Source organism: Staurois parvus, unplaced genomic scaffold (assembly GCF_062004578.1).
Source record: "Staurois parvus isolate SC_StPar_1 unplaced genomic scaffold, SC_StPar_1.0 ptg000047l, whole genome shotgun sequence".
NCBI classification, from domain to species: Eukaryota; Metazoa; Chordata; class Amphibia; order Anura; family Ranidae; genus Staurois; species Staurois parvus.
In genome coordinates, this window is record NW_028317843.1 from 6506167 (window position 1) to 6534093 (window position 27927).

The window sequence follows — 27927 nt, forward strand, 5'->3', positions numbered from 1 at the left end:
ACACTTTCCCAGGGGTCGCCTAAGACCATCGGAAAACACATATTTCCGATGGCCTTAGGAACCGAGACACCGCTCCTCTATCCGACTCCAGGTGTGGGCGGGATGACATGCCGTCCCTGTCATCTGGACACACCCCCGGGATCAATCCTCGTCGGTGATTGGCCGCCGGAACTGTAGCTCAGGAGATGCACACAGGCGGCCAATCACCGGCGAGGAGGTGGAGCTTGGAAAGGAGGAGCCGAGCGGAACCGCGAAGATCGAGCGAGTGAAGAGGAGGAGAGCGGCCGGAGAAGGAAGACATCTGACCGGTAAGTGTCTGTACCATGGGAGAGGGAGGGAGCGAGCGAGCCCAGGCTGGAGCAGGGGTCAGCAAGGTAAGTATCATTGGTGTCAGTGGGAGCAATAGTGCCCAATCATTGGTGTCACTAATACCAATGATGGGGCACTATTCCTCCCACTGACACCAACGATGAGGCACGATTCCTCCCCCAAATGACACCAACGATGGGGCACGATTCCCCCCCACTGACACCAACGATGGGGCACTATTCCTCCCCCCACTGACACCAACGATGGGCACTATTCCTCCCCCCACTGACACCAACGATGGGCACTATTCCTCCCCCCACTGACACCAACGATGGGGCACTATTCCTCCCACTGACACCAACTTTGGGGCACTATTGCTCCCCCTGATACCAACGATGGGGCACTATTCCTCCCACTGACACCAACGATGGGGCACTATTCCTCCCACTGACACCAACGATGGGGCACTATTCTCCCACTGACACCAACGATGGGGCACTATACTTCCCACTGATACCAACGATGGGGCACTATTCCTCCCACTGACACCAATGTTGGGGCACTATTGCTCCCCCTGATACCAATGTTGGGGCACTATTGCTCCCCCTGATACCAATGTTGGGGCACTATTCCTCCCACTGACACCAATGATGGGGGCACTATTCCTCCCACTGACACCAATGATGGGGGCACTATTCCTCCCACTGATACCAATGATGGGGGCACTATTCCTCCCACTGATACCAATGATGGGGCACTATTCCTCCCACTGACACCAGTGTTGGGACACTTTTCCTCCCACTGATACCAGTGTTGGGACACTATTCCTCCCACTGATACCAGTGATGGGACACTTTTCCTCCCACTGATACCAGTGATGGGGCACTATTCCCCCCACTGACACCAATGATGGGGCACTATTCCCCCCACTGACACCAATGATGGGGCACTATTCCCCCCAATGACACCAATGATGGGGCACTATTCCCCCCACTGACACCAATGATGGGGCACTATTCCCCCCACTGACACCTATGATGTGGCACTATTCCTCCCACTGACACCAACGATGGGGCACTATTCCTCCCCCCACTGACACCAACGATGGGGCACTATTCCTCCCACTGACACCAACGATGGGGCACTATTCCTCCCACTGACACCAACGATGGGACACTATTCCTCCCCCTGACACCAAAGATAAGGCACTATTCCTCCCACTGACACCAACGATGGGGCACTATTCCTCCCACTGACACCAACGATGGGGCACTATTCCTCCCACTGACACCAATGATGGGGCACTATACTTCCCACTGACACCAACGATGGGGCACTATTCCTCCCACTGACACCAATGTTGGGGCACTATTGCTCCCCCTGATACCAATGTTGGGGCACTATTCCTCCCACTGACACCAATGATGGGAGCACTATTCCTCCCACTGACACCAATGATGGGGGCACTATTCCTCCCACTGATACCAATGATGGGGGCACTATTCCTCCCACTGATACCAATGATGGGGCACTATTCCTCCCACTGACACCAGTGTTGGGACACTTTTCCTCCCACTGATACCAGTGTTGGGACACTTTTCCTCCCACTGATACCAGTGATGGGACACTTTTCCTCCCACTGACACCAGTGATGGGGCACTATTCCCCCCACTGACACCAATGATGGGGCACTATTCCCCCCACTGACACCAATGATGGGGCACTATTCCCCCCAATGACACCAATGATGGGGCACTATTCCCCCCACTGACACCAATGATGGGGCACTATTCCCCCCACTGACACCTATGATGTGGCACTATTCCTCCCACTGACACCAACGATGGGGCACTATTCCTCCCCCCACTGACACCAACGATGGGGCACTATTCCTCCCACTGACACCAACGATGGGGCACTATTCCTCCCACTGACACCAACGATGGGACACTATTCCTCCCCCTGACACCAAAGATAAGGCACTATTCCTCCCACTGACACCAACGATGGGGCACTATTCCTCCCACTGACACCAACGATGGGGCACTATTCCTCCCACTGACACCAATGATGGGGCACTATACTTCCCACTGACACCAACGATGGGGCACTATTCCTCCCACTGACACCAATGTTGGGGCACTATTGCTCCCCCTGATACCAATGATGGGGCACTATTCCTCCCACTGACACCAATGATGGGGGCACTATTCCTCCCACTGATACCAATGATGGGGCACTATTCCTTCCACTGATACCAGTGATGGGACACTTTTCCTCCCACTGACACCAGTGATGGGGCACTATTCCTCCCACTGACACCAATGATGGGGCACTATTCCCCCCACTGACACCAATGATGGGGCACTATTCCCCCCACTGACACCAATGATGGGGCACTATTCCCCCCACTGACACCTATGATGGGGCACTATTCCTCCCACTGACACCAATGATGGAGCACTATTCCTCCCACTGACACCAATGATGGGGCACTATTCCTCCCACTGACACCAATGATGGGGCACTATTCCCCCCCACTTACACCTATGATGGGGCACTATTCCTTCCACTGACACCAATGATGGGGCGCTATTCCTACCACTGACACCAATGATAGGGCACTATTCCTACCACTGATACCAATGATGGGGCACTATTCCTCCCATTGACATCAGTGATGGGACACTATTCCTCCCACTGACACCTATGATGGGGCACTATTCCTCCCACTGACACCAATGATGGAGCACTATTCCTCCCACTGACACCAATGATGGGGCACTATTCCTCCCACTGACACCAATGATGGGGCACTATTCCCCCCCACTTACACCTATGATGGGGCACTATTCCTCCCACTGACACCAATGATGGGGCGCTATTCCTACCACTGACACCAATGATAGGGCACTATTCCTACCACTGATACCAATGATGGGGCACTATTCCTCCCATTGACATCAGTGATGGGACACTATTCCTCCCACTGACACCAATGACGTGGCACTACTCCTCCCACTGCAAAATTACAGTTATGAAGTAGCAACGAAAATAATTTTATGGTTGGGGGTCACCACAACATGAGGAACTGTATTAAGGGGTCGCGGCATTAGAAAGGTTGAGAACCACTGCTTTATATAGATCTTTAGTTAGACCTCATTTAGAATACTGTCCAGTTCTGGAGACTTCACTGACAAAAAGATAGTGATAAGATAAAATGAGTCCACAGACAGGCAACAAAAATAGTGAAAGGTCTGAGGAATAAAAAATGTCAGGAGAAACTTCAGGAACGTATTATGTACAGTCTTGAGGAAAGAAGGACAAGGGGAAACATGACTGAGACCTAAATACAATAAGGGAGTTATTAAGGTGCAGGAGGGCAGTATTTTCAATATGAAGCTAAGATCAAGATCACAGAGACATTACCTCAAGGTAGTATGAGGAAAGTTCAAAACTAATCTTAGAAAGTATTATTTGATGCATATTAGTTAATGCTTGAAATAGACTTCCAGCAGATGTAGTGAGTCAGTCAACAGTAAGAAGATTCAAAAATGCTTGGGGCAAACATAGATCTATACTCAGACAAAAAAAGTTCATAGAAAAAAATAATTGGGCAGATTCGATGGACCACTTGGTCTTTTATCTGTATATCTACTGTATATTATCTATAAGGAAATGACAATACTTATAGCACAAATCCAAAACCAAGAGGTTTGTTTTTCTTTTTAGAATTAGGCTGGATTCACTCTTGAGTGTAGCCTACTTAAGCAATTTTTTGTGCATCTTGTCACATGACTTTTGCTTGTTTTTGCACATGCTTCCATTCATTTCTATGAAAATACAAATGTTCAAAAATGGGAAAATATGCCCAATTTGAGCACCAGAAAAGCTCCAGAACTTGTTTGAGCTTAAGGTGTTTGCCTTCATAGGACTTGGAGTGGAAATGTGAACCATCTCCACTGAGAATAGTTTATTTTTTTCCCTTCAAGCATTTTGGAGTTTGGAGCTTCTAGCTACAAATCGCTCAAGTGTGAAGGGTGCCTTAAGGACAGAATCGCAGCTGTCATTGGCCCTGTGGACAACTGTGCATCTGAACTGGGTTTAGAATGGACATATTCTAAATGGACAGAACTCTTTATACTAATTTATATACCACTTTTGCCTTTGGCTTGTTAGTCATTGGCAGCAAAAACATGGTTAACGTGATATCCAAGAAGTACGCCTTGGAACAACCAGTCAGCATATGGTTGGATGGCCACAAGGAACCACAAGCTGATTGGTTAGGCTGTTTCATTTCATAAAAAGAAAGTTAGATTCCCTAATTAAAATATTTTTACAGGGCAAAGAAGACAAATGAGAAAATAACATACTGTATACAGTAGAAGATAAAGATAAACATATTGCATGTGCGTTGGCTACTACTACATAGTGTGTTAGGATTCTTTTCACAATTAATGGCATCATAACATACCACACTGTACATGCCCAAATACAGTGTGTTACATTACGCTGCCATTTATTGTGAAAGGAATCCTAACACACTATGTAGCAGTGACCAGTGCAGAAGCATGGCATTGCATCACAATGCAAACTCTGTGCCATGGGTCGTTGCCATGTTGTAGTCCATTGGCATATGGCTGCTTTAATGCACAACATAAAGAACTCTAATGCACCTCAAGGGATTACAAAAGTGTGAAAACTTCCTTAGTGACTATTATCAGTATTAGTATTATGCCTGAAAAAATACTCATATGTAGTATCACTCTGTAAATGTCCAGTCACCCAAAAATGTAAACCCTATCAAAGAACTTCTCTTTTCTGCTCCCTTTTAATCTCGTAAATACTCTATTGAAAATGTTTTCTCATATATGCTTATTAAGTGGTGAAAAACATGTTGATCATGTCAGAAATTCAGAGCTGTCCAGGGTCCAGTGCTCAAATCCTATGTTGGATCAATGGGGGTAATTATCCCTCATAGTCTTTATCTTGGAATTACAGAATGATCAACCTTTATGTTGTGGAGATGGGAAAGTAGGTGGGTTTAGATTGCAACAAAATACCGGTCAGGGTTAGCAACACTCAGTCCACAAAAATGCTACATGTTGCCACCGCACAAGATGACTTAGGAGCTGAGTGTACGTCTGGCAGATCAACAGGTATTTTTCTATACTTGCAGTGTCTTTAAATGGTTAAAACAAGGAGAAATGTGCATGTATTGCAGAGATGTACTGCATATGTCTTGTTAATTTGCCATGACATACCCTTTAATATCCCTTTGCAAGATTTTATGAGGCTGTTTAAAAAACCTTTTACCTTCTTTCCAAGTATCAAGAATAAGTTGTGTCCGTGTCTAATAGCAGTTATGTTATGCAGTTAATAAATGCGTGTATGAAATAACACATAATGACCTTGTAAAAAGCATTAATATCATTTGCTCTCTGTTGATGAATCTATTTTATTCTACTAATTTTCCTCTAGGGGTTTGGCAGCCCATCTGGTGAATTTTGGCTGGGGAACGAGTTTATATTTGCAATAACAAGCCAAAGGCAGTATTCAATGAGAATTGACTTAATGGACTGGGAAGGCAATCACGCACATGCACAGTATGACAGATTCCACATAGGAAATGAGAAACAGAATTACAGGTAAGGGATGTGATGTCACTGAGTTATACATTTAGGAGCCAAGGCTGCCCACAGGGCTAATTTAATACTTTGAAACAACTGATAAAATAACAATCCAAGGAAGAAGCGAGACGGACAATTTATGTGCTCGTAAAACACCTATGACATGATTCACAACATGAAGCAAGTGTAAAATAGAATCTTTTGAGATGGGAATAGGCAATACACTGGAGTCTGGATATTTTAATGGAATTCTGATTGCATTTAAAGTTGTGTAGGCTTAACTAAATGGTAGCTTAAATGATATGGATCTTTTGTGCCTTAGTACATTTGAATTTCATGCAGTCTATCCAATCTAGACTTTAAGCACTGGATATTTTCCAATAAGGGTTAAATAAGCGTTAGTCCATCTAAAGGCAAAATTGAAACACGCTTTCTGTTCCTGTACGTCCCATTGCTTGCTCTGACTTTTCTTTTTTTATGTTAAAAGACACCTGTGCCCTCATAGGGACAATAACAGCTTACAAATTTAGACTGACTTTTATACCTTGTTATGCTTACCTTGACTCATTGGATTTGATTTATTAAACAAGTGTTGAATGTTCATTTTGTATAGCTATTTTATGTTCTGTTTGAATAACCAAATATGTGTAGGTGATATGGAAAAAAGAGGATTTTGTAAAGTCAGTGTCCGCTATGTAACATAAAAGTGAATTGGCTAGTGAACAGATAAAATTCATAAACTTCAGAATGCGTATACAGGTATATATTACTTTGCTTCCTTTTTTATATCACCAGCAACATGTTCTAGGCACCGGAAACTTGCAAAGCTTACCAAACACGTAAAAATCAAGTTGAGAAGCTTTTTTTAATCAATTTCTTTTAAAAAGCTTTTTACCAAAGTGTGCAAACCACCGAAGCATGTTTCTTCTCATTTTACTTGTAGCTACCATTGCATATGTAGAGTGGAAGACTCAATTGTTGATAGACTATAAATACTGTATATCTACACTAGACCTATCTATTCATATCAAGTTGTGCTGACTATTGACTATGTGCTGTTGTGTCTGAAATGAGCTGCTACTGCACTACTGTTTCTGCATTTATGGAAAATGTAAAAAATATTTTAAATCCTGCTTGTGCCAGTTTAAGAGAATTTATGAGGTTCCTGCAGTCTTTAGGCTGGTTATCTCACTGTTTTGTACAAAAAAGAATGAATGGACCCCATTACTGATCTGTCAAGGGCATCATAAGTACTAGTAGAACCCTTGGGTAATCAGGGAGACTTACATGGACAGATGGACATTTCAAACCCTTTCCCATCTATGATCTTAATAAAGTTCCCTAGTACAGTGAACAATGTTAATAAATGTCCTACTATTTGTCACTAAAAGACAAGGTCTTCACTGACATTCCAGATGTGGTTCCTGATCATGTAATCACTATATCAGATCTGATCACAGGCTCAAGGCTTCATCAATAAAAATGAAAACCTTCAACCTGCAGATAAATATTGCAATTTTCAGGCTGAAGCATATATCTATAGTGCCATCTGCAGTATTTAATAGTAGATCAAATATAGAAAAATTCTTAGTGGGGGAACAATGGGGTACTGTCCTCAGTAGTGTTTGATATGCAAACTCGGCAAAGAAAACTCTTAGTTTAGATAAGGCAGCTTATCCTGGTTCCCAACATGTAGGAAATATTATCTTCAGAAGAAGCAAAGGAGAGAGAACTTCTCAGAGTAGACTGAAGGACACATTTGGGATCACAAATATGGTATTGCTCACCTTCTTTAGGGCTGTCATAACAATATGTGCAGTACAGCTAGCAGGCTTAGTTGATGGAGATCTTTGTTCTGTGTACACAGGCTCACTTGTGGAGTGGGATAGATTTCAGCGAATTCCCATCAATTGTGGTGCTGAATGACCCATGGTACTTAAGGACAACTTGAACTGTGGAAGCTGTGCTTAAAAAAAAGGCAGGCAAAAGGCAAAGGGCTGGTCCCCAGTATTGACTATGGTCTTGCTGCAACTGATCTTTTGGCCATTACTGATTTACCATGCCATAATCTACTATGTGTCTCCATGTGAAGGTGGCCATCTTTGTAAAGGCAGGGCTTTTGTATCCTCATGTCAGAGCTTCCAGAAAAAAACAGTAGCATCACAGTAGCCACATCACTCAATCTCACACCAAGTCTCATTAGACTAGCAGCCACTGGCAACAGTGCATTAGATATCACACTAAAGATAGACATCTATGAAGCTACAGAACAGAAGTGTCTAGGCACACTCGCATACCAGAAAGTGCACTACTGTTTTTCAGGAGTAATTCCATACAAAAAGTACTTTTACAGGGTAATGCTTAGGCGCAATTAACATTTCTGAGTTTTCCCTATAACATAGCAAATATTCACTTTCTGAGTTTGGTTCCACCTTAAAACGGAGCTCCACCCAAAAGGGGAAGTCCCGCTTTAAAGACTGGTACCTCGCTCCCCATTAAGGATTGGCACCTTTAGGGAGCGGGTACCCGAAGTTGACAGGTTCCTGCTCCCACTTCCATTGCAATCGCCTAGGCAATCGGAAGCGGAAGTTGTCATCCTACCTTTCCTCCCCATAGTCTTGTGGGAAACGTGAAAGGTTCCAGATGATGACGGGGCCATTCAGGAAGCACAACGCTATTCGCGCATGCACAGTGGGCATCTGGCTGTGAAGCTGCAAGCTGTCACAGCCAGGTGCCCACACTGATGATGCCAGCGCCTGGAACACTAGACGGCTGGTGAAACGGGCTGCGGGGAGGACACCGTGGGATCAAGGGACAGGTAAGTGGCTGTTTTTTAAAAGTCAGCAGTTACAGTTTTTGTAGCTGCTGACTTTTATTTTTTTACAGTGTGAGTGGAATATTATATTGACATATTAAAGTGGTTGTAAACCTCAGACATGAATTATGAACAAAGCCTATCCCTCTATATAGTGCGAACTTGTTTCAGTTAAAAGCACTAAGGGGGTTATTTAATAAAGCTGTAGAGTGCAAAATCAGGCTTTCTTCTGAATAGAAACCAAGAAACCAATCGGCTTCCAGGTTTTTATGGCTAAAGGTTAATTATAAGCTGAGGTTTGAAGTTGACTGGTTTCTATGCAGAAGTGAGCCTTATTTTTCACTTTCCAGCTTTAGTAAATCTTCCCCACAGTGTCATTCTGCTATTTGCATGAGTCACTTCTGACAAGTTTTCCTGACACCAAGAGAAAAATGGTGACAGGGGAGAGACATCCAGCTGATTGACAACCTCAGCTCTGTTCCTGTGTGCTGTGTGAAGGGGGGAGGGGGAGGGCTGTTTCTCCTCCCTCCAATCAGCTCTCAGAACTCTCCTCACTGAACTCTGCAGTGTGTAACATCAGCTCTCTGCCCCCTTTTTTTGAACTCTCAGAAAAGCTTTATAAATTCAGGACTTTGAACAGCTATAGAGAAGAGAAGATGGCAGACGAACAGGTACAACTTGTGTAGGAGGATTTGTTTCATCTCTGTATATCACCTGAGGGCAGTCACTGTACTGGGTATATGCAAGGTGTTATAACCACTTTAAGAATACCAAGCATATGCCATTCAGCTCTGCAACTGAGAATTTGCTGGAATCTATTGCTTCTTTTTTCTAGCAACCTATGAACATCTGTGAAATTCAGGAAAAGAACATTAGGTGAAGTTATGTGCAAGAGATGTTGAAAGAAGTCAGAAGACTCACTACAGTTTTAAAAGCATTAAAGTGATTCTAAAGGATTATTTTTTATGTCTATACTTACCTGCTGTGTGTAGTGGTTTTGCACAGTGCAGCCTGGATCTAACTCTTCTCAGGTCCCCCATCGGCGCTCCTGGCTCCTCTCTCCTGTCAAGGTGCCCCACAGCAAGCAGCTTGCTATGGGGGCACACACTGCTCCATGTATCCATTCATATGTGGAACCGTGGCTCAGCTCTGCCCCCTCTCTCTTCTAGTTGGCTCACTGGCTGTGATTGACAGCAGTGGGAGCCAATGGCTCCCACTTCTGTCTCAACCAATGAGGAGAGGGATAGCCAAGACTCCAGTGCACATTGCTGGATCGAGAGGAGGCTTAGGTGAGTAATAGGGGGCTGGGGGGGAGGGATGTGGCATAGAGAAGATTTTTTTACTTTCATGCATAAAATGCATGAAGGTGAAAAACCTTGAGCCTTTACAACCATTTTAAATCATCTCTTTTCTTGTTTGCTGGTCTATGTGATTAGAAAGAAAACTGTGAATATGAAGACATTATCCTTCCTCCAAAAGCACATTCTAGCATTAGGCTTTCCTACAATACTCGCACCATACAAGGAGATGCACTGGGATAAAAATGCATTATCATTCAATTGTGCGTAGGGCAGCACAGTAGTTTAATACAGCCCTAGTTATGTCCTTGACACAGAGGGGAATAAAGCGTATGTCTCCTTGTATTTCGTTGACCTGCGTATCCTGATTTCTCTGTTCTGCAAAGCTTATTCCTCTTGTCAAACACAACTAAATCATTTGGAGTTTGAAATGATCAAGCAGCTAGGTTTCCCAATTCTTTATTTAACACAACCTTCCTTATCTGATGATCAGTCCTCTTCTTGAAGTATCAAGTATCAGTCACTTGAAAACGAATAAACCATTTTCAAGTTGAAGGGTTTACATCTCCACTTTAATAACGTCTACTTTAAAGACAATCAATTCTTAAGCCCTTTCAAATACAAAATGTCCTTGCCCCATGAAAAGGTTACTATAGGGACCCAAATCTCTAGGCATCTATGAAGAAGCAATTTTTTTTCTCATGCTGCAATCTCTAAAGCTTTAAAAAATGACAGCTTAAGAGCTCCTGGCACGTCAGAAACCTGGATCTGAATTTTAAAATACCTACCCCTTTGAACTGCAATTGCTTTCTTAGCCTGTATCCAAGAAACTATTCTGAAGAATCTTTTGGAGTCACTGGGGCAAACAAGAACATTGAAAAGCTGACGGCCTTGTGAACAGGGCAGCAATGTGTTCATTGCTTCTTATTTCTCATCGATGTCAGTGTCACTCGTGATAGAGCTGGCAGCAAAGAGAATATTTATCTCTGTTTCCCAGCTCGCAGTAAATGCAGGTCACGTTGGCATGAAACACACATTAGCGATGAGGAATGTAGCCTGCTAACTGAAGGTTAATTAAACTTTAAAGTGGAACTCCAAATTTAAAACATTGCAATGTTAGAGGGAAAATCTAGAAATGTTAATTGTGCCTAAGAAGTACACAGAAAAATTGACACTTTATCTGGAATTTCTCCCAAAAAAGAGAAGTCAACTTCCTGTGCCTAAGCACTCCTATGCCTACAGCTTGATTGCTGTATATCTGAGGACCTGCATTGTACATGATGAGATCAATGGCCTGCCCACACACTGGGAGGGTCAGAGAATGAAGGAAGAATAAGGTAAGTATAGCTCCTTATGCCGTCTCCCCTAGATAAAACAAGCCATTAACCTCCCTGGCGGTATGATTATGTCAGGAATTTTGTACCAAAAGCGGTACCATTTTTTTGCATGGAAATATGTATTTTTTTTATTGTAGGCCTGTAATTTAGGAATAACTCCCTGAAATCTGTCCGAACAAGAGTCTAGTAAACATTCCGGGTATGATAAAACTTGAAACATGAAATCATAAATTATAATTTAATAAATACTCATAATAAATAATAATATAATAATAAATTTAAATCAAATATATATTCAAACCAAAAACACTGAAATTTTAAATATAGCGCCAAGTTCGCACATCACTGAGCAAAGTCGCAAAATCGTTTTCAGTGTCTGATGACGAATTTCCCCATGAATCATTATCACTCAATTATGCAAGTAGTTCTGATTTACTATTGCTGTTCTCTAGGCGCTCTAAAACCGATTTTGACCTAAAGGGACGCTTTTTGGACGCCATGGACGTTTCTAAGTTTCCAGGCAGAAAGAACAGTCAAAATGCAGGCAGGGCACAGGATAAAGCAGTAGGGACAAAATGTATGTGAAATGCTTTGATACAGGAATGTTTTGCTATGAAATAATCGTTTTTAAAAAAATGTAATTTTTTTTAAATTTTCAAATTTGCCGCCGGTTCCTGTGCCCGTACGTCCCAACGTCACAGGGACCGGAACACGAAAGCCAGATGCCAGCATCGGCCGTAGGAGATGGCCGGTGATGCTTCAGGGGACGCATTGCGGGAGCGAAGGACAAGGTAAGCGCTGTAGGGAATCCCTGTGCAACGCCGCATGGTAAGCCCGAGTGTAGCTCGGGGTTACCGCTTTTGGTACTGAAACTTTACCCCGAGCTACACTCGGGAATACCGCCAGGGAGGTTAAAGCTTACAGTTAGCAGTTATGTCTTTCAGCACTAGACATGTGCAGTTCTTTTTGTTCCGAATCGCATTTCGGACGAATGTATTCATTATTCAGAGGTTCGGATGTACCCGAATAATGAATTACAAAAATAACGAATTTAAACAAATCCAAAAGAACAAAACGAAATTTGTCCAAAATTCGATTCAAAAACAAAATCAAAACCAAATTCAAATTTGAAAACAAAATGGAAAACAAATGGGAAAGCAAAACTGAACAAACATTTGAAAACAAATTTAAAGGGAAACTTTTTCCCACAATGGGAAGTTTTGCTTTGAGGACTGGTCCCGGCTCCTTGTCAATTTTTTTTTTAATTCAGTAGAAATCTTTTCGATTTTGAGTGACTTTTCGAATTTTGTTGAATCAATTATGAATTTGGTTAAACCAATTTTGAATACAAACAACATTTCTAATTTGGTCGAAATGTTTTCTAATTGAATTTGAATAGGAATTACTGAAAATAATCTTGAAAGTTAATTGCACTAATTTACCGGATCCAACTACACGAAATTTGTTAGATTTCGAAACAAAACAAAACAATTTTTTTTCTTGCACATGTCTATTCAGCACCAGGGTCATTGATTTGAATCCCAACCAGAACACATGGAGTTTCAAATGTGTGTGGCGTGATCTTTTCTCATATCTTCAAATGGCAGTTCATTATTAGTTTTATTTGATTTTTATGTGGATTAATTTTCTGTTTGGGAGTTACAAGCACTTTTGAGCACTTTGGCATGGAGTTTACATGTCCTCCCTGTGCCTGTGTGGGTTTCTTCCAGGTACTCAGGTTTTTTCCCACACTTCAAAGACATGCTGGTAGGTTTATTGGCTTCTGTCTAAGTTTGGCCTAATATGTTAGTGTATGCCTGTGAGATATGTACCATAGGTTGTAAGCTTCTTTGGGGCAGGGACTGATGTAAATTTACAATATGAAGAGAGCTGTGTAAAATTGTTGCTGCTTTATAAACACTTGTAATAAATTATTTAATAGATATATTAACAAATAAATCTAAACCTAAAAGCAAAAATGTTATATATTGTAACTTATCAGTCCTTAGATGAGGTGGCTGCATATGTTTTCTTTCTTTCATGTTTCTTTTTCCTTTATTTCCATCTGGTTTTTCTGTGGATGAGACACTTTGGGGTTTATTTACTAAAGCTGGAGAGTCCAAAATCAGACTCCCTTCTGCATAGAAACCAATCAGCTTCTAACCTGAGCTTGTTCAATGAAGCTTTGGCAATGAAACCTGGAAGCTGATTGGTTTCTATGCAGAAGGGAGTCTGATTTTGGACTCTCCAGCTTTAGTAAATAAACCCCTTTCTGTCTCTGGGTGGCTACAGTCATTTCTCCACACTATATCTATGGAAAGGGCCATGGTTGTTGCCCCTGACAACGTCCTCTGTGTGACGAAATGTCTAGGGTGGAGCCAGGGGCAGACTGACAATTCATGGGGGCCCCCGGGCAATAGGGAATCATGGGGCCCCTGTGTCCTTGCCCAAACTCAAAAAAGCCTATAAAAAGGTACCAGGGGCATCTCATGGGGCCCCCTACTGACCCTGGGCCCTCGGGCTTTGCCCCTGTTTCCAAATGGTCAGTCCGCCCCTGACATAACCACGCACCGCCGTGGATGGCGGACATTTTGATTGGATGGAAACATTATACTGACAGGCCGTTTTTTTTACCTTTTGATTGTAAGTGAAATACTGTGAATAAATTGTATTACCTTTTTAAATTGTTACACTATGAGTGGTTACTCTTTCCTTCTATGGTGTTTACTGCGTGGAGCTCCTTGCCATCTGAGATCTTATTGATTAGAAGATAGTTTGCATATCATCTGGATCTCCTGGGAGATTCATTTGGAAGCCTATGGTACATCTTCCGGGCCTGATAATTGCGCTATTTGACCAATCCTTTGGGTGGTCAAATCTTCCGGTAAGAGGCTGAGTGATTGGGCGGAAGGTGATGGACTCTTTCTATTCTTTGGTCTCCAGGTTCATTAGGCACCAACATTTCCAGATCATATGGACTTCTATATAGACTTTTATTTAATGTGTATTATTGGCACATAATCAGTCTACTTTGGTGGGGGTTTGGGTATTTTTTGGTATATTGTGGGTATATTTTTGGGTTTTGGTTTTGGGTATATATCTTTATTGTAATTTTTTTTCTAAAGCACTACACTGGTTGTTTTTGCTTGTCACCCAGAACATACCTGCCTTTGCTTATCTCTATTATGTGTGGGGTAATGTGATTAGCCATTTACACAGGGAAGATAAGATTGTTTTGCTTCCAGTTCATTTCACAGGAAGTAACAAAGATGGCAAAAATCAACATGTATTTTCTGTAATTGCTGAAAATGTTGTTAGCCTGAACAAAGAAAACTAAGGTAGCCATCACATCTAAGGACTGGTTAGCTGCTATATATTACACTCTTGTTTTGAGAGTTAGAAATGCTTAAGTCACGCGGGTAAGGGAGGAAGTTGGAGATTTGAAAGTACATTTTTTAAAGTTAAGAGGAATTCAGATTTACTAACTTTGCCATTCATCTAATGCTAAATTAATTGGTTTAGTTTATACAGTATGTAAGGTGATGGTCAGTAGCAATGATATCAGATGAGGGTCAGCATGTTTCCATCAAGTTTACCAATGACTATAAGGCCTTGTCACATGGGCACACTTAAACTACACCTGTGTAAGGGTCATGTTTTGTCTGCACGGGATGTTCTATGCATCAGCACACAGGCAGAACCAATGTGTCATTTGGGACACTGCGGCTGCACAGACACAGCCAATGCTTTCAATTTTCCAGAGCCAAAATAAATCTTTGCACATAAATACATAAAAAGCACCTGACACAGGAATAGATACAATCCCTCAACATAATAAATAGCTAAAAAAGGTGCAGCTCTGTATAGTGTAAAGCAAGTCTTTATCTGGCCCTTGAGGCATTATTCCTGCCACTGACACCAATAATGGGGCACAATTCCTTCCACTGACACCAATAATGGGGCACTATTCCTTCTACTGACACCAATGATGGGGCATAGTTCCTTCCACTGACGGAAAAAAAAATGGAGTACTATTCATCTCACTGCCACCAACTGTTTCTCCACCTAATACCAAAGATTGGGCATTGTTTACTCCCACTGGGCACAGTACGGCCCCCCTAAAGTCTAAAGGACACTAAACTGGCCTGTTCTTTAGAAAGTTTGGAGACCCCTGGTGTAAAGAACCAATAATTCATACAGAAGTCCGTGCTAATTAGTGTTAAAGTCCATCAGATATGAAAAAATGTCTGTGCTCAAAAAAAAATCCTTCAATAAGTAAAACCCACACATCAACAGGAACAGAAAAACCACATTCAGTGCATCAAGAAAGGAGGAAGATGGCACCTCTATAATCATGGTGAAAACCACAGACATGCAAGAGCTCTTACCAGAGCAATTGGGCTTTTATATAAAAAAAAAACCAACAGCGCTTTAGGGGTTAATCCTGCACGACTCCCCGCTTTATGGTGCAGAGATAGTTGTCCCCTTGACTCCGTTCCAACTCCGTGTTTCTACTCACAGTGTACTCAGTGCTCCTCTTCCCTCCACACATCCTCCTCTCTCCAGTTTCCTCCTTCTTGTCTGTCCCTAATAATTTCCCTCCCAGACGAAGTTCAGCAGTTCGTATCTCCAGGAGATGATGGAGGGAGGTATGAGCTGCTGCTGAGTGGAAACACGAAGTTGGAGTGGAGTCAAGGGGACAACCATCTCTGCACCATAAATCGGGGAGTCGTGCAGGGTTAACCCCTAAAGCGCTGTTGGCTTTTGTTATATAAAAGCCCAATAGCTCTGGTAAGAGCTCTTGTATGTCTGTGGTTTTCACCAGGGCTATAGAGGTGTCATCTTCCTCCTTTCTTGATGCACTGAATGTGGTTTTTCTGTTCCTGTTGATGGGTGGGTTTCACTTATTGAAGGAGTTTTCTTTGAGCATTGACTTTTATTTCATATCTGATGGACTTTATAAAGAAAGGGCCAATTTAGTGTCCTTTCGACTTTAGGGGGGCCATACTGTGCCCAGTGGGAGTAAACAACGCCCAATCTTTGGTATTAGGTGGAGAAACAGTTAGTGGCAGTGAGAGGAATAGTGCCCCATTTTTGTCCTCAGTGGACGGAATTATGCCCTATCATTGGTGTCAGTGGAAGGAATAGTGCCCCATTATTGGTGTCAGTGGAAGGAACTGGGTCCCATTATTGGTGTCAGTGGCAGGAATAATGCCTCAAGGGACAGATAAAGGGAAACAAGGAGCCACATCTGTCCCCAGGGCCATAGTTTGGAGACCACTGCTTTACCCTATACAGCGCTGCACCTTTTTTAGCTATTTACTATGTTGAGGGATTGTATCTATTCCTGTGTCAGGTGGATTTTATGTATTTATGTGCAAAGATTTATTTTGGCTTTGGAAAATTGAAAGCATTGGCTGTGTCTGTGCAGCTGCAGTGTCCCAAATGACACATTGGTTCTGCCTATGTGCTGATGCATGGAACATCCCGTGCAGACAAAACATGACCCTTACACAGGTGTAGCTTAAGTGCGCCCATGTGAACAAGGCTGTATAGTCAGTGGCAAACTTGATGGAAACATGCTGACCCTCATCTGATATCATTACTACTGACCATCACCTTACATATAAACGAAACCATTTAATTTAGCATTAGATGAATGGCAAAGTCAGTTTTGTGGGTTAACCCCTAAAGCGCTGTTGACTTTTTTTATATAAAAACCCAATAGCTCTGGTGAGAGCTCTTGTATGTCTGTGGTTTTCACCAGGACTATAGAGGTTTCATCTTCCTCCTTTCTTGATGCACTAAATGTGTTTTTTTTCCGTTCCTGTTTATGGGTGGGTTTCACTTATTGAAGGAGTTTTCTTTGAGCACAGACTTTTTTTTATCTAATGATCTCAATTTGACATCTGTACAGGTGTATATCCCCAAATGCAGACAGTGTGCCTTCAGGGACACATACCTGTACCAACACAGATGTCAAACTGGGAGCAATGGCTGTGTCCATGCAGCCACTGCATCCCAATTGACATGAGAGGACTGTCTGCATGGGGATGCAAGGAATACCTGTGCATTCCATCCCGGCAAAACACAGTGCTCACACAGGTGCACACTTAAGTATGTCCATGTGAATGAGGCCTAATGGGAGAGCAAGTGTATATTAACCTCTTGGCACCAGGCCTTGATGCCGAGCGGCCGCACATTTGTGTGCAATTAAGAAAAACATTTGTGCTGAGAGCGCGCGCCCTGCCATGTCTGGTACTCACAGAAAGGTCCCGATCTCCTCTTTCGATCGGGACCTTTCCCGATCATGCGACTGCCATCACATGACCCTAAACCCCGCCCCGCCTCCCAGCTTCTGATACCCTTAAAGGGCAGGAGGCGCTGGCGCCAAGGGGTTAATACTGCAGTTATTGAAATGTATGACGAAACATGCATGAAAAGGGGTGTTGCTTAATTATAACCAGTCAGATAGGACCTTTAGGATGCATTCACATCATCCTGATCCTCTGCGGTGTGTTTAACACATATGTATTAATGCACATTGCGTTGCATACTATCATGTGTCAAAGCAGCCCTTTCTTTACCTGCGTCAACTAATGTATCACAACGGCCCAACATAGTGTATGTATCATGGTGTACTCCAATGAAGATGCACTGAGAAGGTGCATGGGGTACCATTTGGAATGAATGGCACAGCATCGCACCAATGCATGCAATGTGCGTTCATTTTCTACGAGACACAAGAAAATCCTATTGGCTGCTCAGAGCATCACACAGTTCATGTAATTTCAGTTATGAAGTACATCGCTGGCTAGCACACGTAAATTGCATTGGCCAATTGTCTTCCTTTATTAAATTGAAAAAATTATGTCCTAAGTTCCAAAAAGTTATGTAAAACTAACATGTAACCTTCTCTATATATTGACACAGATGCTTAGAAACACATACAAATACAAAAACACATTTAAATAACAATTCTCTAGTGGATCTTTTTTTCATTCCAGTTAATTTATACCAATAAACCATGAATCTGTTTGTGTTGGACGCATACTGTAATTTTTTATTATTTTTTATGTATTTGTTTTATCTCATAATGGGCTTAAAGTCAAAATAACAGTTAAAATTTGGAAAGGGTTTGCATAAACAATTTCCTTAAACTTATCACAATAAACCCCATTCCATAACTGCTTTGCGGAAGGTTATAAAGTTGATCCTGAAAAATGTTTTTGATGAACTCACGCTGTTTGTTGAACCATTTTTCCTGCTATTCGAATTCACTCACCGTGACGTGTTTTGTTATTAGAAAAATATGAGGGTTATGACTCTAAATTGCTATTGAATCTTAAATGAAGTGCTTTGTTTATACCTGGCAAATATTTGTAGGGGAAGCTCTGAGCTGGAACAAGGGAACGTATTTTATAATATCTTTTTTGTATCAGATATTCAGAATGTTTAGGTTAGGCTTTCTCAACCTTTTTAACATGGAGGAACCTTTAAAATAGCTTTCCAGTCTCAGAGAACCCCTGCTAGTAATTACTGGATCTACAGCTCACAGGACACTAGCGCGATGGTCATTGGGAACAATGCTCTTTCCATTTGTGGTCATTGGGAAGAATCCTCCCCTACAAATAGCTGAAATATCAATGGTTTTCAGTGATTACTTTTTTAAGAGCCAGATATTGCTCATTGCTCAAGGAATCCATAGCAACTTCTGGAGAAACTCAAAGGTTCCATAGAACCTTGGTTGGGAAAAGCTAGCTTAGGGCTTCTGTTTTCCTATATAAAGGATAAAGTCTATTTTTTTTTACAATTCACACTTAAACCAGTATTAAACCTAAATTAAAAAATTGTATATGTTGCCATTTACCGATCATTTAAAGTGGTGGCTGCATTCGTTTTCTTTTTCTTAGGCTTTTTCCCTCTGTTTTCACTTGGTGGTCTGGCCAGCAACACACTCTCTGTATTAGAGTGCCTCAACTCTGGATGAAGGAGCACAGAGAGCACTTCTGGTCAACAGCATTGTCATTCTGAAGGAGGAAAGTGTTAGGTGTACTAGCAGATTTAGATACACTAACAAATTGAAGCCAAACTCCAGCTCACACTTTATATTCAGTTACAGCAACCCAATTTATTTTCTTTGTGGGATAAATGTTTTACATAATTAAATACAAGCTGATCATTGTAAGCATTTCTGCTAGTGTTAAATGTTTTTTCTTATGACTGTAACTGATATATTCTGCTGGAGAGCTTGTTCTTTTGAAAAACAACATAGTTACTGGCCAGATCACTAGATGAAAATAGAAAGAAAGCCTAAAAAAGAAATGAATAGAGCCATCACAACTATGAAATGCTAAGCTGCAATATATTAAATGTTTGCTTTTGGGTTTAATACGGCTTTAACATGCATGAACATTGTTGACAGTAAAGAAAAAAGATCTTCTCTTGCAATAATAAAAAAAAACTTGTTCACAATCTCCCTATTAATATATGGAAAAAAAACCCTAGCAGAGATGTCTGGCTACCTGAAGTATAGCAGGTGTTTTATGCCATTAGAGACTGCAGACTGTATACGGGTTTCAATCAGACAGACCTTGGCTGACAGGATTGCAGTGAGGTAAGAGGATCAGCAAGAATCATTGTGCGGAACTAAGTAGGAAGTTTGGCCTGCATATGTAATGAGTAAATATGGTGGACCCACGAGCATTCAGTAGTCATGCAATATAGCTGGGACAACTGTAGCATCACCGATCCTGCAACATAGAGGTGAGTATGTGTGTTTGTTTTGTGTGTTTCTCCAATAACCTTACCTTTTTCATATAAAGGAACATTATAGGCAGACCATTGCTCTATGCGTAGGCTGCCTATAACGTCAGTCAAATTTGTCTATAAAATCTACTATTCTTTCCTGAGTTAATTGTTCTGCTAAAGCTCTTTCTTACCCCTCTCAATCCCTAAAATAAGAGCACAGGACTATGAATGTTATCTAAGAAAAAGAAGAGATGGACAGAGACTGACAGTAGTTATTCCTGCTCCACGACATATATATACACTATATACTGCTCAAAAAAATTAAAGGAACACTTTTTAATCAGAGTATAGCGTCAAGTCAATTAAACTCCTGGGATATTGATCTGGTCAGTTAAGTAGCAGAGGGGGTTGTTAATCAGTTTCATCTGCTTTGGTGTTAATTAAATTAACAGGTGTACTAGATGGCAATAATGAGACGACCCCCAAAACAGGAATGGTTTTAAAGGTGGAGGCCACTGACATTTTTTTTCCTACTCATTTTTTCTGACTGTTTTTCACTAGTTTTGCATTTGGCTGGGGTCAGTGTCTCTACTGGTAGCATGAGGCGATATCAGGACCCTACAGAGGTTGCACAGGCAGTCCAACTCCTCCAGGATGGCACATCCATACATGCCATTGCCAGAAGGTTTGCTGTGTCTCCCAGCACAGTCTCAAGAGCATGGAGGAGTTTCCAGGAGACAGGCAGTTAGTCTAGGAGAGCTGGACAGGGCCATAGAAGGTCATTAATCCATCAGCAGGACTGGTATCTGCTCCTTTGTGCAAGGAGGAACAGGATGAGCGCTGCCAGAGCCCTACAAAATGACCTCCAGCAGGCCACTGGTGTGAATGTCTCTGACCAAATGATCAGAAATAGACTTCATGAGGGTGGCCTGAGTGCCCAATGTCCTCTAGTGAGCCCTGTGCTCATTGCCTGGGACCATAGAGCTCAACTGGCATTTGCCATTGAACACCAGAATCGGCAGGTCCACCACTGGCGCCCTGTGCTTTTCACAGATGAGAGCAGGTTCACTCTGAGTCATCCACAAGTGACAGGCATGAAAGGGTCTGGAGAAGCTGTGGAGAACGTTATGCTGCCTGTAACATCGTTCAGCATGATCATTTTGGTGGTGGGTCAGTGATGGTCTGGGGAGGTATATCCATGGAGAGACTCACACACCTCTATGGGCTAGACAATGGCAGCTTGAATGCCATTAGGTATCGGGATGAAATCCTTGGACCCATTATCAGACCCTACGCTGGTTCAGTGGGTCCTGGGTTCCTTCTGGTGCAAGAGAATGCCCAGCCTCATGTGGCGAGAGTATGCAGGCAGTTCCTGGAGGATGAAGGAATTCATATCACTGAATGGCCCCCACACTCGCCTGACGTAAATCCAATAGACGACATCTGGGATATCAAGTTTCAATCCATCCTACACTGCCAGGTTGCACATCAGACTGTCCAGGAACTCAGTGATGCCTTGGTCCAGATCTGGGAGGAAATACCCCAGGATACTATGCATCATCTCACTAGGAGCATGCCCCGGCATTATCAGGCATGCATACAAGCACGTGGGGGCATACAAACTACTGAGTACCATTTTGAGTTACTGCAATGAAATTTCAGCAAAATGGACTAGCCTGCAGTATCATTTTTTCACTTTGATTTTCCAGGTGACTTTGAATTCAGCCCTTTGTAGATTGATAATTTTCCTTTCCATCAAACGATGGGGAATCCTTACATTCCTAACATATTACCCAGTCCATATCAGTATAGATATCCAGCATGATGTTTTTCCCCATTGAGACCTGATGTGTTTTCAAAGTGTTCCTTTATTTTTTTTGAGAAGTGTATATATATATATATATATATATATATATATATATATATTTAGTGTAGTAGAGTAGTGAGATTGCAGCATAATATCAGAAGTATATCTTGCATGTAACAGTTACATGTACTTTGTGATTCACCTTAACAGATATTAATCATGGTTTAATCAATACAGAGCCCTAGCTTGTTAATCAAAAGACTACCCCCTTTTTTCAAGTTCGATAGCTTGCTGTGGTTTTCTTTTAATGTGTAATTACAATGAACTTTTGTCTTTCTGCAAGATATCTCTATACCCTGTAAGAAAAGATATGTTGAGTTACCTAATTTTAATCAGCTGTAGTCTGGTCACATGATTCTGCAGCTCCCTGTGTCAGTGAGCAGCTGCTGCAGGGGAGAGGATTGAGCACAGACAAAAGCTGGGGCATGGGAGCCTATATGTAATATCACTTCTTCTGGAATTCATAGCAGTTTATGAGTGCTCCTTTATACTGGGGAGCTGAAGCTGCTAAATCATGTGACTTGACTTGTCCTGGTTAACATAAGGTAAGTACACTGAACTTTTTTTTCTACATGATAGATAGGAGAAGAGGGGATGGAAAGCTTTAAATAATGTTTTAATTCATATATCTCCATATTATGGTTGATAGTGAAAATACAAGTTTAACCATTATCATATATTTATCACACAAAAATCTTATTAAAAAAAATGATGATAGTATCCATTTTGCATATCAGTGATGCTCTAAGCTATTCTCCATTTATTTAGCAATATGTAAGGCTGTCTGGGTGGATGGATGATCATGATATATAGACATAATTATTAAGTAACAATATGCCATCTGTTAATTGTCATTCCATAGGCTTATTAAGTGCACCAGCTGCTCATCTGACTTGTACATTATAGAGTTTGTGTAATGAAATCGGTGACGATGGACACATAGGGTGCGAGTGCTGATATTTCCTGTGTGAGGTCTTATGTTACATGTTCTATTATATTATGTTACATGTTGTAGAACGGTAATTGAGCTTGTTGTACCACATAATGAATGTATTCATTAACTATACATGATCAGCTAGGTTCCTTAATCTTTTTTTTTATTTGTGTGTCTCCTTATGGCAATATGTAGCTTTAATACAGTATAAACAACTTCTAAACTTCTGTAGGTTTTTGAGCAGCAAACTGTGTTCTGATCATGTACAGTTTTATTCCAGGCCTAAAAGTGAGGATCCAAACCACATAATAATTTGTTTAAATATAGCCAAAGCTATTTTGGCTATACTTCTCCTTGGGATCACAGGAGTGAAGTTAATTTACGGAGCCGGTCCAGGTACTGAAAAGATCCGGACCATATTGATTGGGTGAGAGAGACCCATGCATGCACTAACAAAGGGAAGTTTAGTAGTTCATCACCTTAGTTATCTGCTTGCACATAGTTGTGAACATCACATACAGTTGCCCCAATTTGCAGCCTATATATACCAGCACCCTTGTTGGAATATATCTACAGTACAGTTATCATTGAAGCTGACCGCAGGACATACAGTTACAGTCTAAGATATAGTAGTGCCAACTAAATCAACAAGTCCCTCTCTGCAGAGCAGGAGTCCTACTACTGTTCATATTTTGTCTTTGACATTCCGAGGGAGTTGTCTTTGTCCATAGACATTTATGTCAATTGTTGCTATTTACTACTTCAAGCTCAGTACATGGTTAGAGCTCTTAAAGGGAACCTTGCACTCATTCTTTACCATCAATCAGTGAAGTGCTAAATCTTCTAATTTACCTTCACTATCTTTGATGTGACCACCCTAAAAAACTACCATCCACCCCTTGATGCAACTTCACATCATTTGGGCCCAGCAAGCATGCAGAAGACATTACAGAGCTCTTAAAGGGGACACTACCAATTATAATTGAGAATTTTCTTTATTTCTCATTTAATCCTTGTCATCTAGTTCTGATGACCCACAGTGAGCTGATCTGTTATTGATAGTCATTCCTGCTCACTAGGGACAGTCCCCTCAGACTAGAGGCAGTGGATAACTTCTGAAAGCAGGCCTACTAACAAATACTGTTGTTTCATTGTGAATGTTGTTTCTTTTGCTCACAGTTGCCAAGAGTGATCAGACTTGCTGCCAATACCAGTGTTATTTTGTTATTCTTGACTCAGTTACCTCCAAATCCATTACAAACCTCATTTTGGTTTATACTTCTCTGTGTGTGAGTCCATTTCACAGGTGTGACTTATCTGGATCACCAGCGCTCAGTGGTGTCAGCAGAGGTTGGGCTTTCAACCAGAGCAGAGCTTGGGCTTTCAACAAGAGGTCCAGATTGGCAGGGAATCCAAAAATTACTAAGCAAACCTTAAGATATATATATACATATAATGGGCAAACTTTTTTTAATAAGGAAAATATTATTCTTGTAAAAAGCCTGTTGTTTGTAGAACTCAATAGCTCAAGTGACTCCATTCTCTCTCCCTCAGAGAAGATATAGCTCTGTATAGCTCCTTTTTGAATTTCAATCAGAGACAGAAAGGAGATAGCTACTGCTATGCGCGCTCTTTAAAAAAAAACATAGAGATTAGGGAATCTTATGTCAAGGTATTAAATGTTTATTTGTAAAACAAATATGTTTAGGTAAATCACGTATCAAATATTGCCAAAAAATAAATGTAATTCTTTTGTTTTAAATAGCATAGGACAAAATATCAACGGATCAACAATTGCAGTGTATGCAAAGGTAAAAGTCCTGGTGCCAGAAAGAATCTATGCCACTTGTATTTTTAAAGTGATTAATTACCTAAATTCCCACTGTGAGGTTTTAACCTATATGCATGAAGTGCAGCTTTTAAGCCATGCTGAGTGACATACAAATTAAATTGACATGAATAAATGGCAGCATTTATTACAAGGTGACAGCTCTTTGGGAAGTGTGATAGATTGGTTTAAAAGTTTGTGGTGTTCACAAATTCAGGTTTAGGGCTACATTTTGTTGATTGATTAACTGAGCATTGGGGTATAGACATTATTCAAATATAAATTGGAAATCTTGTTACTTTGTAATTAAGACATGTTATTCTAAATAAATATGCATACAAATAAAGCATAAGTTCACTTTTTTCTCCATTTTGATTAAACAATAAGACATTCTAACAGTGTTTGTTACCTATTGTGTTGCAGTATGCCTATATAGGCAATAGAGTTATTAGTTTAACTAGTTGTTAAATAATTATGTGCTAGAAATCCTAACTCTTGACTTAGAGATGACACAGTTGTGTGAATCTTGGTAATTGAAGTACAACATTACTGGTAAGAGATTCAGATACAACTTTATTCCAATACAAGTCAGAAGGACAGGTCAAAAAGTAGCAAACCCATTCTAGGGATCCAAAAATGCCCCCTTCATTAGGACCTGATTGAACACAATGTGAATGGAATAGACACGAATAGCACCTTTAATTTTATGTCTTCCAATGTGATTACAAGCATTGGCCTTGTCAGCAGCTGGTTTGGCTAATTTGTATTTTTAGCTGTACAAATAAAAGATAATAAATAATTATCTATAAATATCAGTAGGCACTGTGATAAAACATTATAACAAAAAAAAAAAAAGATGTTAGGACCCAAATGTCAGTGACACACTGATAGATGGAAAACTGCTTTCTTATGTAAACAAAAATGTCCATAGACCTTTATATTCCATGTGGTTTTATCAGTATGATCTTCTTGCAATTTAGAGACTGTATGATAGCTTTTGGATACCACTTGGGTAGAGAAGATCTGCTAGACCTTGCATCATCCTATTATTTACATTTTACACAGAAGAAGGTACTTCTAGTTCAGGGAAAAGAAGTTTTAAATTAAAGTTTGTTCCAACGTATCTTTGTACGTCTCAACACCCCCTCTTTTATGCTAACAAAATAAATAATTATGTTATAAAATATATAGCATTCACCTCCAAAGGGGCCACTGAAAATCAAGTTCTTCTCCGCTATACCAGAAGAAAGTTGGAACACTCTTTACCTCTCTTTGGCAAATAGCTCAAGTATCAGTAAGTGAGGATGTAGGTAGGTGCAGCAAGGTGCGATGGCAGTAATGACAGTGTCCTGTTGCTGTAAAACTTGAAACTTGTATTGATGAGAATGCCAAATTACAAACAACCCTAGTGGGAGAATGCGTCTCAGGTTGAAACTCACAGTTCAGTTCAATGCAAAGAGGCAGTGGGAGAGATGCACCAACAGTGTCTGTCTTCAGAGGGTGGAATGTGGCCTGACCAGTCCGGTCCCAAAGAGGAGGCATGCTTGCAGGATTATAAATCCCTAGCCCATCCCTACTCATCTGGAACTGATGCTATCGCTTTCCCTGACAGACAGGTACTCTTTCCCTACTCTAACCACTTTGAAAAAGTGCACCAAAACCTGGGGGCAGGGGCTTAAAAAGGCTCTGCTGACTGATGGCCACCAGAGGTCACCTGGATGCAGTGTAGTCAACCAGGATGCGGCCTCCAGGAGCCAGAAAACTATAGGGAAACCAGGTTTCTCCTGACTTCCTCTCTAGGCTGTGATACTGCTCTGGTTGGATGCCACCTACAGCAAAGAAAGCAGACTGCATCTGCCTACAAGGACCCTTCCCAAAGCCTCTGGGTAAACCAGTATCTATCACACTAAAAGGGAATTTACCAACAGAGACTTAATTCTAGGTCACAGTACTTCCCTACTCCACTGCCAAAGAGATCGTTAACGTTGACATTCTTTTGGGGCAAAAAGTCCTACCTTGCAGTGCACAGATAAATTCGTAATTCCAAAAGAGGCAACACTTTCCAGCAGAATAGGCTATATGGAAGTCTGCAACCAAGAGGCCTCTCATCAGTCCTGTCTTATTCAGGGCACCCACTGTTGTCCAGCAAGAGGTCTAGGGGCCCACTTCTCAAGCTGGTGATGGTGGGTATATGACCTTCCCTTGCAGGTTGAAGGTCCTGAAACACATCTGAAACAGCATGCTTTGGAACACCTGTGTCAAAATATAGCATGCTTTGGAACCACAGCATCTGCAAACAGTATGCTCTGAATATGATACAGTACAGTCTGAAACCACAAGATGTGGATACAACATGCTCTGGTTTGCACCAGCAGGAGTCCCAGGAAGCACATCTCTCTCTCCTCATGTTCTCCAGCAGCAGCCTGTCTCCACTCCATCCCTGCTTATGGTATTGTCTCTATCAACAAATCGCAGCCTCCCATTCCTTTCTGAGCAGCACCGGACAGAGATCCTCTTCTCTCTGCTACCCATATGACACTGTTATCTTGCAGCCCAGAATTTTAGACCTCTGCCCTCTGTTCAGCTGCTCACTCATGGGACTCGTATTCCCACTCTGACTTTCCCTGCTTGACTATCCTCTCCAAGGAACCACACTCTCCAGAAACCTTTGCACTCTCTCAATCTCCAGGTGCAGTGGGTGAGAGTTCATTACACAGGCTGCTTTGCAGCCAATCCAAGTCCACATCACACTGCCACTCTGGGGTTTATTTACTAAAGCTGGAGAGTCCAAAATCAGACTCCCTTCTGCATAGAAACCAATCAGCTTCCAGGTTTCATTGCCAAAGCTTCATTGAACAAGCTGAGGTTAGAAGCTGATTGGTTTCTATGCAGAAGGGAGTGCAGCTTTAGTAAATAAACCCCTCTGTGTCTTCTGTCCTTTTGAGCAGCAGAAAACTGAGGAGTTGTACAGTCTTTTGACGCCCCCTTAAAACACCCCTTAACAGACGCCCCCTTAAAAGGGTACCATCTTAGCTGCAAATAAAAAATCAAAAGGAATTTACATTAGACTTCCAAATGTACAGTAAATACAGTATCTCACCAACTGATTTATTTTAACTGCTAATAGATTTAACTCTTCAGCATCTACCCAAAAATAG

General features: G+C 41.6%; 1 protein-coding gene across 1 annotated transcript in view; it reads left to right on the forward strand.

Moving 5' to 3' along the window:
• The window catches only part of ANGPT1 (angiopoietin 1), a 468377-nt gene that overhangs the window by 359490 nt on the left and 80960 nt on the right, over positions 1–27927 (forward strand). Inside the window, exon 7 of the mRNA XM_089664458.1 lies at positions 5791–5957. Coding sequence (XP_089520584.1) covers positions 5791–5957 — 167 coding nt within the window. The remainder of the gene's footprint in view (positions 1–5790; positions 5958–27927) is intronic.